We start from the raw sequence: 14,009 nt of genomic DNA, 5'->3' as shown, positions 1-14,009 counted from the left end.
TTAGCGGAACATCTCTGGAATACTACATGTGTCACTTTTAGCCATTGTTACCATATAATTATAAGCAGCATAAAATCTCTTAGTATAAGTTACGTATTTAGTGATTCACCAGTTGCATCAAGTGATTGTACCCATACTTTGTTGATGAATTAAGATGCAATTGCAAATGAAATCCTAACAAAAGATATTTTACTATTCAATCAAAAGAGTTCAATATAAAACCAAACACTGAACTCAAATGCGAAAAAAAAAATGTAAAAACTTTTTCAAAATTGAAACTGGGAGATGCTACAGCAGTTCCTCTCTCGCTGCTCGGCAGGTGATACCCAAACCAGACTGTCCACATAATCAATAACTTTACCTCTTACATTGTAACCAAGCTTTATAACTTTAGTAGTGGCTGCAACCGGATCATACAAACCATGATCATATCCTAAAACTGAAACACTAACTTGAAAAAGAAACTCATTTTGTAAGGTAAATCCGTATGGATATATATAACCCCTAAAAGGAGGAAAAAAACGATGTTTAACCCATGACTCAGCCACCCCATACTCATCCATCACCCACAACTGACGTTCAACACCTGGAACGGTTGACATGACACAAAGCTTTCCCGCCATAACTCCTAACTTAATCCAGACATCCTTCGCATTGCCACCTGTCAAAGAATCCGGAAGAGGAATCTCACGGAATGTCTCTGCTCCGAAATCATATGCCAATATTGTCTTTTTTTTAAAACCATTCTTCCCTCTATAATAGTAACTTTGCCAATGAAGATGGCCGTTATGCCCATCTACACAGAGATCATCAAAATCGGAAATATTCCTGAGGCGAGATGGAATCCTTTGAGTGATGAGCTTCCAGGAACCCTTTCTCATGCTATAAACCTCAACCGGAAGCCACTCCATAAAGACAACTGTGTTTGGTGATATCAAAAGACGTTGTGTAATCTTAACAACTATGTAATCATCAGTTTTGGGATCAAATCCGAATCGAAAAAACTGTTGGGTCGAATGGGAAGGCATAGAATATGGTGGGAGAGTTAACAAGGAAGAGAGGGAAGGGTTCCATATGTAAATGTATTCATAAGGATGATCTGATCCATATATAAAGTAAGAATCAGGATCTGGTTGGCACACATTATATTTCGGCTTATGATTTGATCCGTATTTAAAGCATATTAAGCCATTAACAGATCCAATGACTTTGCCACGACTATCTTCAGATTGGGGTTTAACTGGGAGCTTGATGAAATTATTGAGTTCCAGATGAGGAATTCGATAGGGGCGTGCTGTGAATGGTTTGGAGTCAAAAGAAAATAGCTTGGAGAAGTGCAAGAGAACTCTATCGTTGTTGTTGGTTTGAATTGAACGATGAAGGTGGGATTTAATGAAAGAGGATTCAGATAACAGTACATTCCAAGATTTTGAGAGACATCTCATCTGAGCAAGCTGTTTAGCCGGTAAACTAATGAATATGATTAATAAAATATCGTCTGGGAAGTTCCATGCAGTCGTTCGGTGTTTTTTTGAACAGCGGAGAAAAGCCTAACAAAAATCCAAAATAATAAATCTTATTCATGCTAGAAATTTTATTAATTCAAATAATTTTTGCAATGACGAAGGAAACAGGGCCGGATTACCATATAAAATGACCGAGAGCCGAGAACAGTTTCGCAAGGGCGGTGACGATAGCAGGAGGAGAAAGAGTCGCGACGGACGGCGCAGTTTGACGAGACAGAAATTCCAAAAAGGCGGGTAACCGCGGTCAGCTATTGGATACGAGACCTAGGGTTTTAAGAAATAAACCATATATCAAAGCCTGATTACTCGGTTTAAAGTAAAAAATCTAAATTTTCAAATACTATTGTGTATATGATCTCGACTCTCAAGTCAATCTAAATCAAATACAACATTAAAAAAAATTAAAATAACTCTACAGAATAAGAGATTTCATTACTTATTATTATCCCACTATATTGAACGGTAAATTCGGTCCGGAGTGTTTAATGTTTTTTTAGTAAGTTACTGAAATCGTTCTTATGATTTGATCAAAATTGCACGTTATTTTTTTTGCACTCACATTGTCCCTATGGTTTGATTTTGTTGCATTTTTCGTCCCTTACATATATAAAGTTAGGGACTAAACGTGCAATTTTAACCAAACCATAGGGACACAAAACACAACAAAACTGAACCACACGGATGATCCGAGTGCAAATAAAAGGTTAGGGAAAAAACGTGTAATTTTGACCAAACCATAAGGACGATTTTAGTAATTTACTCTTGTTTTTTTGGGGTAGGTTTAAAAACTTTCCAACTTAGCGAGTTAGGTAGAGGGGTTGGTGATGGTGGTGTCTAACTCCATCGGGGCTCCAACTAGCATGGAGAGATCATTCACTATGTCATACCATGGAGAGAGAGAGAGAGAGATAGAGAGAGAGAGAGAGAGAGAGAGAGAGAGGGTGGAAACTCGGCATATCTAGCCTAAAGGTGGTGCTTTCCAACCAGCTTCACTTAACCGAGCAACATGTCGAGATGAAACCCTTGGGTCATATACAAACATCTAAAACCATGCATTATTTATGTTTTTTTTTGTCCCCGGCAAACATAAGATAACTATTATACATTGGTAAACATACTATAAAGCCCGGGGGTAACAGAACTATCCATTAAATATTTTCCATCAAATATAAATTTAATGTAAATCTATTGGTAATCTGTCGGTAATGGTCTTAGCAACGGATTTGCTATGGACCAATGTCTATAAACCTTGTTAAAATGTCGATATAGTTAAGTATACGTTAACGTGCACCCTTCAATTCTTTTTTAGGTCTACCCATGCTATTATACTATTTTGTACATATTTTTATATTTGTCTAATACTTTTATAATTACCAGACTAGTGGAATGATTGATGAACTGATATGGTTGTCGGTTCAATGTCATATCTAGTTTTCAAAATATTGGTCTCAACTCCACTATTTTTTCAAGTTTCATTTCAAAGTTAAATTTCATTCCCTCCCTCTTATATCCTTTAATATTTCCATCAAACTACTTCCGTCCTCATAGGAAATTAAGACATGCACATATTTGGTTTTATTATGTAGTTTACAATTAATTGCATTATATCCTAACATTCACTTAAATCTCGGTACATAGCACCACTCAGAGAACGATACGTCATCACCCCGATCATTTGCGTGGCGCGCCCCGATAGAGTGTGTGGCGCGCATATCTTTTTTCGGCTATAAATAACCGCCTCTATATATGCTTATAATATCCCACCCTATAGCTCAATCCTTGTAGTTCTCCCTGCATTAGATCCAAATTTCCTGAGTTTCTTGTATACTGACGAAGCCCTGTGACCCCTGAGTGACCGACAAGTAGTAGCCTTCGAGTAGAAGTTCTGTCAGTGCAATTTCCAGAATTTTTCTAGGGAATCTTTATAAGTTAAGTTACACTCTATATTATTTTAGTGTAATCTATATTTAAAATTCATGGTTATTGTTATGAATTTATAAATAAGATTTGTCAGTAAATCCAATGTCATATGAGCGATTGATCTACTTACGGGGGATGATGTCTAAGTTGGATTTAGTGAGGTGTTTAAAGTGGGATTTCCAAATAGTATACCCTGTATACCAAACGTACCCTACCTCCGATATGATCTGACCTGGTTGTTCCTTATTTCATAGATCTTGATGTAGACATTATGATTAGTGATGAATCTAGACTATCATTAGTCGCCAGAAATATTAACTTAGTGACATTCGTATCTTGGTCACATCAGAGGATAAGTCAAGGAGTTTGGCGGAACGCTGCCAAATTCTCCAGTCACCTACCTAACTAAGATGAGTGCATATTTACTTTCAAATGTACACATAAATAAAAGTATCCTATATTCTTAAATGTTATGTGTGTTGTTTTTGTTGTGTTTAATATATTCATATTATATGATATGATTATTACTTAATTTAATCGTATGTTATACTTAATAATATGATTGGGTAGTAATGGGCTGTGTAAAATAATAATTTAGAGGCTGTGATAGGGTTGTGTAAGATAATGATTGTGATAGGTTAGTGAGAGACGTGTGAAAAAAATAAGCCGTGACTTTTCATGTCTATACAAAGTACTATTGTACTGATGTGCCTGTCCAATGTACCATTGTATTGTCGTGTCTCTCCTAAGTACTATTGTTCTGTCGTGCTTATCCAAAGTACTATCGTATTGTTGTGTTTACCTAAAGTACTATTGTAATGTTGCATGGTGTCCAAAGTATCGTCATACTATTGTACCTAATTACTTAGGGAAACATATATGATTGATGCCAAAGATCCTTTAGAAAAAGATCTCTCGAGATCTAGGATTAGGAAGTGAGAATAACAAAAATGGGGTAACTGGGTTATTTAAATGCTGAAGATTATATAATTAAAGATTATAATATTGTGGTTGAAAACCCTATGTGGTCACTAGGTTTCCCAACCTGACCCCCTCAGTTTCTTTATATCGCAGGTAGTGATACGAAGGTATTGATAGATAAAGGTATTATCTGTTGAGATATTTAAGGATACGAGTGTAACATCCAAAAATTCAAGCCAATTTAAACTTTTCAAAAACAACCCAAATTCATTAAGTTATTACAAAAAAGGTTTTCAATACATTTATTATCAGAGTATTCCCAGAACCATAACATAAAACATAAACATGAGGAGCGGTACGATCACACCTTTGCCTTGCCACGGTCTCCTGAATTACCTGAAACATTTAAACCACAACTGTAAGCCTGAAAGCTTAGTGAGATACCCCCAAAATACGAACCTTATATACCATACACATAACAAGCCATATCATAACAGAACATAGAACAGCCATGCACTTCGGGTCTACTGTGTGACTGGTCCGCCGCACCGGGCCTTCAGTCCACCTGGTCCACCCTCCGAGTCTAGCCATATCCCTCGAGTCTGTAGTGTGGTTGGTCCGCCCGCACCGGGCCTTCAACCTACCTGGTCCATTCTGTGAGTCTACAGTATGACTGGTCCGCCCGCATCGGGCCTTCAGTCGGTCTGGTCCACTCTTAGAGCCTCGGCACGTCTGGTCCGCCCTCGTGGGGCCTACAGCCTATTCGGACCGCTCGCTGGGCCTTCGGGATAACTGGTCCGCCCTGGGTATGTTGGCTTACAACACAAAGCAGGACCCGCCTTAACCCAACCCCAGTCAAACATCCGTGTGCACATAAACATATAACCACATAACAATTAATCATCAGTGAACCAATCTAGCAGATCATATACATAGCATACTCTAAACAGGATACCGACCTAACCGGTCACTAACGTATACCATCCTAACTACCAGGATGCAAGCATAGCAAAGCAATAACACAACAACACTACCCGGATTACAATCTGATAAAGGGCCGGCCTTGGTGCCTTAGACCCTATCGATATAGTGAGAATAACTCACCTCACAATTGCTGACTGAAGAGATAAGATCACGCTGTTCCAACCTCCGACACGAACTCCACCACTGATAATACCAAAAGACTGAACTCAATAAATACCAATAATTACCAAATTACCTCTGGAAGTCAACTTTTGGTCAAAGTCAAAGTCCTCAGTCAAAGTCAAACTTCCTGACTGACTCTACTCGTCGAGTCAGCCCGCTGACTCGTCGAGTCCCTATGCTCTGAAAACTCCCAAATCGCGACCCGACTCGCCGAGTCGCCCCAAGACTCGTCGAGTCCCACGAACTCTGAGTCACCTCCTGTTCAACTCACCGAGTCATTCCTCGACTCACCGATTCATAGCTTAACCAAAATGGTTAGGACTTCACGACTAGACTCGACGAGTCTAAGAACATACTCGCCGAGTTGTTCTTCCAACTCGTCGAGTTCCTTCCTTTCTTCATCCAACTCGCTGAGTACACCCATGTGACTCGCCGAGTACCTCTAGTTCTTAATCCATACAGAGGCTTTCCAAGCCATGCAGGGTCTCCAATCTGTAGATCTACTCTTATACAAGCCATCCATCACGTAAAGTGGCAAACTTTACGTGAATCCAAGGAGATCTAAGCATAATACACTCTAGGCTAGGGTTTGGGACAAAAAGGCTTCATCAACAACTCTTGAACAGGGACTTTATGCTCTTTTAGATCATCACTACTCTAGATCTGAGGTAGCAACCTCAGATCCAACCTCCAAACTCAAGTTAGCACTAGGTATACTCCCAAAAATCCCACAAATGATAGATCTAGATGGATAACAACTCAAGCAAAGAATTATTACCTCAAGAGAAGACTCCAACAGAAGAATAAGCCAAAACCTTGTAAAGCTCCTTGCTCCAAGCCCCTTAATCTTCAAAGATCTCTTCAACAAACACTCCTTTAAGATTCAAATGCTCTCTAATTCTCTCACAAACGGATATTAGGGTTTCTGGACTTCAAGGGAGAGTAAAGAGGCTGGGGAGAGGGTATTATGTTCTTTATATAGGGCTCAACCCCTAGGATTAGGGTTTTCTCCACACAACACCAACTCGTCGAGTCCAGCCACCGACTCGCCAAGTTGGCCACTTAACACGCGACCAGAATCGTGACCCTACTCGCCGAGTTGACCATCCACATTTTCACTTTGAACCCTAAACTCGCACTCCTGAGCTCGGGATGTTACAACGAGGCTTAACCCGTTACGTCATGCGTACCCAAAGGTTACACCCTACGTAATCCTCTAAGGTCCAAAACCAACTTCTTAGTTCTTAATGCCTAAAGACTAAATGCCTAACTCAAAGATCTCAATCTTGGGAAGGTCTTAACTGATAAATTCGACAACTTTAAGCTTTTTCATGGATTAATAGAGCCCAAGACCAAAACCTACGTCCATAATACTTTTTAATAACTCAAACTCTTGCATGAGTGGGAAATAGCAACAAAGACTTCATGTGTATGGCACAAGATCCTCAAAAATAACATAAAGTGGCAAACTTGAGCTCTTGAGTAGCTTCTACTCATAAGAATCAAACCATGGGACCAATAGTTAAGAAAATTCAAATTCTATCCTAGATCTAAACCATATAACCATAAAGGTAAGTGCTTTATATCTCCAAAAGCTTGCAAAGGAAAATGAAATTTTGGATCTACAAGCTCCAAGCCCAACAATCCTTAATGGTGAACTTCTTCTTCTTCTACAATGCACCAAGAACAATCTAAAGGTCCAAAACAAGCTCTCAAGGGTTAGGGTTTCAAAATAACATAATGAGGGAGTGGAGGTTGAAGGTAAGAGAGGTCTCAGGGACTTAAGGCTCTTTAAATAGGGTCCAAACCCTAAAATTAGGGTTTGAGATCAACATAAGTACATCATATGTACTTCTTGTGTACGCCCAATGTACTGAAAAGAACCCCGCCACCTTTTAATTAATTACGCTAAGCTTACCCATGGGGTACGCCCCGCGTAAGGACCGAAAATGTAATTTTTATATAATTTAAGCCATAATTGAAAAGTACATGGGAACACGATGTTACACTATGGCCCTCACCCCCCGTTTGATTTTGGGCTACCTTCTTTGGGCTAAAAGAAGTTGTTGTGCTAAAAGAAGATATTTTTTGGGTAACAAATAGTTATTTATAATAGAATTTTACATGTTACAAACAACTTAAAAACATGTTTTCTGCTGAAATTTGTCAGGCCAAAATCATACTATCGTTTATTATCTTTATATTATATATATATATATATATATATATATATAATTTATTAACGGACCCCCATGGGGGTTTCAGGATGGGACTGTTCACCCCGCCGTGGCCCCGAAAAACAAACAGGAGTTAACCTTGCCTCCGTCCTCCAATTTTTTTAACAAATACCTCGCTACAAGATGGGGTGGGGGACTCATGGGAACAAGGTCCTACAAGACTTTTTAATATCCCTAGGAACTCCTTAATCAACTTGGGAAAGTGCCACCAACAAATGCAATTCTAAATGAGAGGATAATGGTTGGCAAGCAAGTGAAGTTGGGTAATCATCTCATCACATCTCTCATGCATATGTATCCATTATTAGATGAGAAGATATAGGAAAAAAGGAGTTTCATCAAGGAGGTGTGATGTAGTTGATGGTCGGGGAAAGGGGTTGGTTTTTTGTTTTGGTGGGATGAAGATAAGTGAATGGGTGTTACATTTATGTTTTGTGTGTTGAAGAAGTGAAATCATCTTTGATTGGATGAATGTAAGTATATCGTAAAATAAACATGGGTTGTCATCTTTTGTAATCAATGAGCATCAATGGAAATATAATAATTTCATATGTTAGAAAATTAATCGTTGTTTAGTTTTTTGTTTAGAATTTCTTAATTTCTTTGTTCCGTTGCTTGTTGTCTCTGTTAATGATTATGATTTCAACTTGCACATTGTTTTTGTTTAATCTAATGAAATTTGAGGATGTTTGTTTGGTTTATCTAGTGTAATTGCTATCAAATAGTGTTATTTTAGATCATAATTTGATGATTTTAGCACTCGAATATGATTTTCTTAGACATATAAACATGGATACCATCCACCCTTAATGAAACCTAATCATACAATGGGTAAAGTTCTGAGTCGTATATTGCTACGTTGAAATATTAGAAATATCATAACTTCCTCTTATGAAGTCAGATTTGAACGTTCTTTATATGCATACTCTCGGTTTTACGACTATTATGAATTTCGTTTAGATCACTTAGGATAATAATTAATCTATCAAAAATCCACCTTTTACGATACATAGAGATGTGTCGGTTTAATTGCGAAATTTCAAAAAAGTATAACTTCTTCATATGAAGTTGGATTTCAACATTATTTATATGTACGGAATCCTTGTCGCATATACTATAACTTTGGTTAAGATTATTTATCCTAAACAATCTTCTATCTAACAAGTCATTTTTAACATTTATAATGACTAGCCCGAATCTATCGGTGTAACAATTATCTCCCCCTAAGGATGCTTACGTCCCGGAATCATCAACAAAACAGGGTTTGTATAATAGCTTTGCATGTTACCTTTCCATCCTAGATAAAAATCGTAACTCTTTGGACTTATTGACTGATGGCGGTGTTCAATCTTGCAACTTCTCTTCCTTTTAAATTCAATCTCCATTGGAGGCTCCAACTCCCTTTAGAATTAACGTATCCTAAGATAAGGTCTTTATTTTGATATACACAACAAACTGATGGGTCATGCTCTAATGACCTTCAATGTATGATACAATCAATAGAGAAAACTTAGATCCAATAGGTTGCATGTGAGCTTATGGTTAAGTTTTTTCCGCCACATATTGTTTTGTAACCTATAAAACTTATCAGTGGTATCAGAGTCATTGTTTTCAATTGATATTACACAATGTTGAATATATCAAAATTAGGGTTTATAGAAATTAAACCCTAACGGAGGCATTTTTCGAAAATTGCTAGGGTTCTTGAAACCCTAGCCTCCACCCTTAGAATTTCTGAAATTTGCTAGGGTTCTTGAAACCCTAGCCTCCTTAGTCTTTTTTTAAATTTATGGAGCCCTTTTATGGTTTATCTACTTTCCTTAATTGTTATTTTAAAAGCCTTAAAATTTGAATAATTAAAATCAAATAAACCCAAGCCCTATTTTCGAAAATTAGGGGGTTTTGGATTTGGATGAAATTTGAATTATTTTATTAATTGGCCAATTGTAAATAATTATTTAATCCATAATGATTTAATTAATTGTTTAATTAAAAGATAAAGATAAATCATAATTGGTTTTATATTAATAAATTAAAATATTTAATTTAAACAGTTAATATTAAACCCTCATATTTTGAAAACTTTTACAATATAACTTATATATAGTAAAGTTTTACTATATGTATATGTGACATCACGAAATTTAGGTTTATAATTGTAGACAGTCAGTTCGCCGCGAACCTTTTTGTAATTCGAACTATTGAGTTTTAATGCATATTTTGAAAAATATATAGTTTGATTACAACTAATATAAGATATCAGATGGTATCTTACTTCCATTGGTGGAAAATCTTAAACAGATCAAATAGCTCAAACTATAACCCTAGTTAATACGTCTAAAATATTGAATTTTCGTATTAAGCAATGGTGAGCGAAGCAAACACTCTAGTCTTGTAGTACATGTTCACATGGGTATGGAAATATAAAGAACATTCAAAATGGAGTTTGTATGCAAAAGATACAGTCGTTATAAGAAAACAAACCAGTATAACACTAATTTTTTTTAAACTGCAAAAATTGTTTCTATCTGTTGAGTTACTTGCACACCTCAAACAAAAATTATGAGAATGTTGTTGGACTCAAACTATGGTCTAATATTTAATTCCATACTCGAAATATTTATAGAATAAATATTTGTAAAAGTCAAAAAATCAAACTTTTCGGGTCAATTAGACGTGAATCTTTAAACGCGATTTCTCAGAGTCTACAACTCAAAAAATTAATCTTCGGCTTTTGGAATCCTTGAACTTGACTCTATCATACACCACTTTAGAAATAAAATATTAGGTTTCGGGAACTTGGCATACAAAACCAGAATGGTTTTTGGACATTTTTAGAAAATGATATCACTTGGTCCCACCAAGCTAGCTTGTATTTGTGTGTTTGACTTTCTAAAGAAGCATGGCATGCATTGGTGCAAGAGACGCCCTTAGGAAAATAAATAGAGCTCACTCCCTCTCTCTTTTGATCATCAAAAATCAGCCAATGCTCTAAAGCACTACCTCTCCATTTTTTCCTTCTCTTTTCTCGGTTTAACACCACCACCGAGAACCACCATCACCACCGATGATCACCACCGCCAGCCACCTCTTTCTCTCCTAATTCCTTTGACCATTACTACCTTCCACCTTGTTCTTGACATTTTTCTCAGGTTTCCAAGTCCAATTCTTGAAGTTTTTAATATTATTTCGTCGGTTATTTCGAGTGCAATATAGTTCGGGTTTAAGTCGTTGCTAGTTCATGTTTTCCTGAGGTGCTTCCCGGAAACAATGACATTCTTGAGTCTAAACCAAGTTCATGTATCTAAGGTGAATGCTTACCGACCCATTTTAAAGTGTATATATATATATATATATATATATATATATATATATATATATATATATATATATATATATATATGGGGGAATACATGTGCTCACATGTTTTATTTATGCAAAAACACTCTTGAAAACGTACTACAAAATGCTATGATTTTATATGAAAAATTGTGGTTCGCTCAAGACGTGCTTTGCCCATCTTAAACCTTATGGTTTGCAAAAAAAATTGTATTCAAATAGTTCATATTGATTCCTTTTCAGGGACTACTCACACATGTTCATACGATATTTATACAATTTATTATGATTATTGCAAAACTGCATATCGTTGCATTCTAGGGATGAGCAAAGGAACTGACCCGAACTGGACCTGACCCTGAAACCGAACTTGGTGGAAAATATGAATCGAACCGGACCACTGGTTCTACCGATTTCGGTTCTTTCCGGGTCTTCAATGTTGGAACCGGTCCTCAAGAAATAGAAACATATTATGAGAAAATTTTCAGTTACAGTTTCGGTTTTTGCCGGTTCTTACTGGGTTCTTGCTTGTTTTTGTCGGTTCTTACCGGGTCTTGAGAAATATTTCGGCCCGGTTCGATTAACGGTTTTGGGCCGGTTCCAATGACCGGCTCCTACCGATTCCCGGTTCCAAAAATCGACAATAATATAGTATCCGTCCCGGCCCGACCGGTTCCGGTACCGGTTCCAACGGGTTCCCTGGTCCATATGCTCATCCCTATTGCAGTCCTTTTTGGACCAGTAAGTTTCAATAAAAACAGTATATATATATATATATATATATATATATATATATATATATATATATATATATATGTGTGTGTGTGTGTGTGTGTGTATAGAACTAAGTTCCAATAAAAACAGTAAATAGAATGAGAACATAAAAACATTATGTTTATGTTATTATTCTGTAATGAATGCTGTATATGTGTATTTTTGAAGTATTTCTAATATGAATATTAACGTTTGATTATTCATATATTCATTAGAATGTTATTATTCTAATATAAATTTATTTATGTGTATTTTTGTAGTAAATTCTAATGTTAGTTTTAACATGTGACTATTCATTTATTTTTTGCTGAATAATGACATAAAGTTGTGGATACAAAAATTATTGCATAATAATAACATAAAAATAGTGTTTTTACGTTCTAACACTATTTACTGTTTTTATTTGAACTATCCCCTATATATCGCTATATATATATATATATATATATATATATATATATATATATATATATATATATATATATATATGTGTGTGTGTGTGTGTGTGTGTGTGACATTGTCACCTTTGTAGTATTTCAAACTTATGCATGTATATATATATATATATATATATATATATATATATATATATATGTGTGTGTGTGTGTGTAGGTGGGTGTGTGTGTTCATATATATATATATATATATATATATATATATATATATATATATATATATATATATAGAGAGAGAGAGAGAGAGAGAGAGTCAAGATCAAATAAGAAGGAAATTTTTGGTAGGAAGGTAAGAAGTTTTTTTTCTACATATTTTTTTCGCGAACAAACAAAATGAATCATTAGATGATTCATTTGTAAGATGATTCACAAGAAAAAATTCTCAAAAAAAACATCTCCATGATTCATTTATATAATGATTTTGTTGTTATTCACTAAAATTGTCACAAAAGTGAATTTTTTCTTAATTTACTTAAAAATGAATCATAAAAATGTTTTTTTGGGAATTTTTTATTATGAATCATCTTACAAATGAATCATCTAGTGATTCATTTCTTTTGTTCGTCAAAAAAATATGTAGAAAAAAACTTCTTACCTTCCTACTAAAAAAAAATTCTTACCGGATCTATATCCTATATATATATATATATATATATATATATATATATATATATATATATATATATATATATATATATATATATAAGTTTTAAATATTATAACTTGGAATTTATACATGTACTTATGATCACTACTTTGAAACGTACCGCTTTATAAAAGCGAGTACTTTACACTTTTACGTATACATCAAACCTGCTCGGATTTTATAAACTTTATGCAAATCATTATGCCTAGTGACTTATCCACATATAACATAGGGATGAGAGCTATTCACATAGCTTAGTTAAAGGAATTATAGTGAGACACTATTCATTAACTAAGTTACTATTTCCTAAAGATTAAAAAAGCAATTTAACACATATAAATGTGTCCAAGTAATTATATACAACAAATTTCCTAGACTCCACTAGGATTTCTTCCATGCGTATCTTCAACCAGAATTCTATTTCCCAATCTTTGGTGTAAATTATTTCTTGTTTAGTTTCATGTCTACAAGACACACTATACCAGAATTTATTCTTAATCAATTCATTATGTTGAAATCATAATTTCTTAGTGTCAGACGATAATCTAACATAACTAGAAAATTTTATAACTTTTGAAAGTGTTTACAACCTTTATTATGCCTCTTATATGAGGCTACACATCATATTAATATCTATGTGGAACTACCACTTCATGCCTTAAACTTTGGGTAAACAACTTCCTTTACTTGGTCTCTTCAAGCATCATCTGTTCCATCTAGGATCATCTGGAATGCCCATGCCTTTGGTTTTGGTGGCACATTCTGCTTTGCTACTTCCATCTTCTTTGGGCACTCCTTCATGACATGCCCTTCTTCCCTACACTCAAAACACACCCTTCCATCGTACTTGCACTCATCCGAATAGTGAACAGGTCTTTTGTACCTGTAGCATGTCACTTCTCCTTTGCATTGCCCAACATGCTTCTTCTTGCATTTATTGCACCTTGCCTCATTATTACCTCCATACATCTTGTCATCGGGGTTAGATCTTGAGATTTTACTCTTCTTTTCAGACTTCGAGAGTCCTTCATTCTTTCTCTTCTCG

The 14,009-nt window shown here is 35.5% G+C and overlaps 1 protein-coding gene across 1 annotated transcript; it reads right to left on the bottom strand.

Annotated features, from left to right (window-relative positions):
* Positions 1–266: 266 nt before the first annotated feature.
* LOC111890117 (F-box/kelch-repeat protein At3g06240) lies at positions 267–1,445 on the bottom strand. The gene has a single exon (XM_023886267.1). The coding sequence runs from the start codon at positions 1,443–1,445 to the stop codon at positions 267–269; it is 1,179 nt and encodes a 392-aa protein (XP_023742035.1).
* Positions 1,446–14,009: the final 12,564 nt, after the last annotated feature.

Source organism: Lactuca sativa, chromosome 6 (assembly GCF_002870075.4).
Source record: "Lactuca sativa cultivar Salinas chromosome 6, Lsat_Salinas_v11, whole genome shotgun sequence".
NCBI classification, from domain to species: Eukaryota; Viridiplantae; Streptophyta; class Magnoliopsida; order Asterales; family Asteraceae; genus Lactuca; species Lactuca sativa.
Note: the sequence above shows the minus strand (reverse complement) of the source record. Positions and strands in the feature narration are given on the sequence as shown.